Raw genomic sequence first — 4,248 nt, 5'->3', positions numbered from 1 at the left:
GCCTGGCCACCTGGTCGAGAACTTCAGCTCAAGAAATTATCTAAAACACACCCCATTCCACCGCTGAATCGATCGAAAGCAATAAAATGAAGGTTTTGCAGTGGCCTAGTCAAAGTTCGGACCATAATCCTATCATGTCGGTGCCATAACCCAAATTAAAACAAATCTTGGCCTAAACCTCTTCCACAATGATGTCAAAGACTCATTTCCAGTTATCGGTTAGTGTTTCCAACAATTCCAGCTATTTTTATCCATTTATTCATTTTTACACAGAGCCGGGTTGGTTTGGATACCATTTTTTTTCTCGATCTTATAAAACACGAATATGAATTAGCTCAAGTTACCTTTGATATTAAGATTTGTTTAATGATCCGAAACATAAAAGCGTGACAAAATAAATAAGTGAAAAGCAGAAGGGGTGGGAATACTTTCTCAAAGCGTCCACTCCTGCCTCCGTTTTCCACCGCCGCGCTTTCGACGACGTTCGAGCGCTCACAAACGACGCACAAACTCGTTTCCTGTGAACTTTACTCAATGCAATATTCTCAGATAAAGGTGTTTTCATAAGAGCAAGCAATTGTAAACATTGGTAAGATGGTACGAACAACAGACCGCTCACACCGACACAAAGAGATGGTCCTCCTGCTCCAGAGTAAACGAGTAAACGTCCACAGTCGCATGACATCATCCTACAAGGACTCTGTGACAAAAATAACAGTTTAAAAAAATAAAAAATGAAATAAAAAAAAAACTACAGAGAGCGCGTACTACTTCTGTTGTGGTGACTTCAAGCTATGGCACGTCATCAAACCAAATTACTGATTGTCTCTGACTTTAACCAGGCCCTTAAAAAGGAGAGAGAGAGAGAAAAAAAAAAAAAAGAACATTTTCTTTTTATCTGTTACTACTTTTTTTTTTTTCCCTGTCGTCTACTGTTTCATTTTACTTATACAGACAGATATGGAGAGCGTGAAAAATAGTGTTTTTTTTTTTTTTGAAGATTTGGAACATTCAAAAATAACCTCAAGGACATCGACTTTGAAGTGTTATAATAGTACCAACCAATACCAAATACATAAATTATCCCCCCTCTTTTTGTTTCCTTCTTCTTCTTCTACTCTAATTTAAAGTCACTGTCCAACAGCCGCTGTTCCTGTATAAAAGAATCCACCACCCCCCCATTCCGATAACAAACCGCAGCTCAAAAACAAGATATACATTCCCAAACGTGGCCTCCAACACTCGAACGTAAAGCTTTTAAATTCCACAACGAGAGGAAACGGCACTGCATGGAAAAAAAAAAAAAAAAGAGCATTAAATTAAAAAGGTCTTTGGTGGTGAGGCGGAGGAGGAGGATGCTTCGTTTCTGATTTATTTATTTACTTTCTCCTTTCACAGTTTGGAGCGCGTCAGCAGCGATTTGCCCAAATCCTTCGCCTCCCCGGCTGTTCTCACCCTCTCGTAGCCCGAGGACGGACATGGAGTGGTGGCAGTAGTCCTCCACCTGCTTGATCTGCTGGATGCTCAGCACCGTCCTCCAGGCGCTGGCCGCCTGCGTGGCGTTGCGGGACGAGACGATGAACGGCTTGGAGGAGGAGCTGGAGCCGCTGGTCATGTTCAGCGCAAACGACTCGATGTCGCGGTTGGCGGTGAGGTTGGCGAAGCGGTAGACGCTCCGCAGGGTCTTGACGGGGTTCTCCACCAGGTCCTCGTAGCGCACCGCCATGTACTTGCCCTTCAGCCAGCCCGGCGGGCTCAGGGCGGTCCTCAGAGTCCTGGAGGTGCGGTCGCAGATCACCTCCATGGCCCCGATGGAGTGGTAGTCGGAGCCGTCCTTCTTGTTGGCCTTGTGGCCCGGGTCCACGAAGGGGATCCGCCGCAGCTTGGGGTCCCTGCTGCGGACCACCTGCAGGTTCTCCCGGATCAGGCCGTGCCTGGACTTGATCCTGGAGTTGGCCACGGCCCGGGGGTCCCGCACCAGGTGGATCACCTTCAGGTCCAGCGACGGGTCCTCCATCAGCGGGGCGAGGACGTTCACGTCCAGGATGCGCACCCCCTTGATGACGATGGTGTTGTACTTCAGGCACTGGTCCTCTAGGAGTCTGAGGCTCTGGGGCGGGCACTTCTTGCACACCTTGTCGTCCACCAGGCCCACCGCCTCCTTCCTGTAGGCCGAGCACAGCGGGACGGAGCACACCACCTTGTTGAGGGTGGCGCCGAACAGCCCCAGGGAGGTGAAGTTCTTGCCGCCGGGGCTGTTGTACAGCTGGAACACGGACAGGTCGCAGCGGTACAGGGAGCTGAGCATGTCGCGGGCCGCCCCCTGCAGGGACACGGCGTCGCCCGGGTACAGCTTCTGCCAGATGTGCCACATGGGCTCGTACAGGAAGAACACCTCGGGGTTTTGGTTGAAGAGCTCGCCGAAGAAGGAGGAGCCCGACCTCCAGGTGGTCAGCACGTAGATGAGCTGCCGCTTCCTGGCCAGCGAGGGCCTGTAGAGGAAGCGGATGTCCGAGCGGCTCTGGTAGGCGGTGCTCCTCATCTGGTGGTTGCACTGCTGGGGCTCCTTGGTCCATTTGTAGTTGGCCAGATTGAGCATGGTGAGCACCAGCAGCAGGAAATAGGCCATGAACAAGACGATCTTCTTCCTGCGCAGCACTTTCATCACGATCCCGGGCTGTGCTATTATCTTGGTATGATTCCGGTAGGTTTTGAGCTTCCTCCCAAAGCCGGCATCCTTCTCCCAGGGCGCAGTCAACTTCAAGGGCTGATGGTATTGTTTGCCTCTCATCTGTAACCCCTGGAGAGAGTGGCTCCCACCACTGGACGCAGGCTCTTTACATTGACGACGCTGCACCCAAGGCGCGCTCTGTAGTGTGTGTGTGTGTGTGTGCGCTGGGAATGTATCTCCCAGATGATTAGGTAATATTATTTATTAAGAAAGAAGGAGGTGGTGGAGGAGTTAGATTGGGGGGGGAGCACGATTCGCGGCGTTAACTGCACTGCGCCACGTCCCTCATAGGAAGCGGCGTTGGATGGTGGTGATGATGATGATGTTGTTCATACCGACCGCTGCAACGATCCGCAACAAGAGAGGAAGGAGCCGCCGCCGCCGTCGTCTTCATTGTAACAGACGCCCTGTTTGCTCCTGTTCAGCGGGGGCATCCGTGCGCAGATCTCGTCTGAAGCATCTCCTGGCGAGCTCCGCCGGGCGGGATCCGCACGTACACGCGCCGCAGCGACATAAAAGGGAGTCCGGCGCAGAGGGTGGTGGGGGGGGGGAGATTAAATCATCTGGATGCAATAATAAAAAAAAAAAACGGCGGCCAGCCTGTATCCGCAGTCGAGGCTTTCGGCGATCTCCCACAGCAACCTCCGCCGCTAGTCCAACTGCCACAAACCAACTGAGCGGATTCAATCAGAATGCAAGGAGCGGAGGCGCCGCCCCCCGAGGCGCCGCATTGGTCCGAGTAGTGACGCAATGCCGAGCGAGCTCTGTTATTGGTTCTTTTGTCCCGTCCGTCTTCAAAGACTGCCATATATAGATATAGAAGGGTAGACGACTGGTGGGCTTCAGTGTACCGTTGCAACTATACGTCAGCTGGCCCGCCATGTTGTGAGTGACACATTTGGCCAGGAAAACACGGTTTTCTGAATAAAACATAAACCGAATTATACCTTCTACACTTTTATATGCATATTTTTATATCTATCTATATCTGCAAATCAAAATGAGACCGAACTACCGTTGTTGTTACTGTTGTTATCATTATTAGTAGTAAAATAGTATTCTTGATTGTTACTACAAAAGGGTAGTATTACAAATTGTAATATATTTCCAATAAGTGTGGACATAATAACTAAAGTAATGTAAAAACATTAAGACTATTAATAATTATTAGTTGTAATTGTAGTAGTAGTAGTAGTAGTGGTAATAGTAGTAGTAGTAGTAGCAGTAGTAGTAATAGTAATATGTATTCATTTGTAATAACGAAAGGGCACTATTACAAATTGTAGCATATTACCAATATTAGTTGATACACAGTAATGATAGTCGTGGAAATGCAACAACAACAATAATAATAACGATGACTATTTTTTTATCATTCATAACTGTATCGTCAAACTATTTGAATAATAGGAAACGTTTTATGGTTTGGCATCGACATAGCCATAACTATTGCAACTGTAGAGTTTGAACCTTTTTTTTTTTGTTTGTTTGTTTACAGTACCACAACAGCACACAGT

General features: G+C 48.4%; 1 protein-coding gene across 1 annotated transcript; it reads right to left on the bottom strand.

Annotated features, from left to right (window-relative positions):
• Positions 1-511: 511 nt before the first annotated feature.
• chst2b (carbohydrate (N-acetylglucosamine-6-O) sulfotransferase 2b) lies at positions 512-3,409 on the bottom strand. Its single transcript, XM_012853139.3, is given in 2 exon segments — positions 512-1,467; positions 1,469-3,409. Coding segments are annotated over 2 exon segments (1,398 nt in total). The 5' UTR covers positions 2,792-3,409; the 3' UTR covers positions 512-1,392.
• Positions 3,410-4,248: the final 839 nt, after the last annotated feature.

This window comes from Fundulus heteroclitus, chromosome 21 (genome assembly GCF_011125445.2).
Source record: "Fundulus heteroclitus isolate FHET01 chromosome 21, MU-UCD_Fhet_4.1, whole genome shotgun sequence".
NCBI classification, from domain to species: Eukaryota; Metazoa; Chordata; class Actinopteri; order Cyprinodontiformes; family Fundulidae; genus Fundulus; species Fundulus heteroclitus.
Note: the sequence above shows the minus strand (reverse complement) of the source record. Positions and strands in the feature narration are given on the sequence as shown.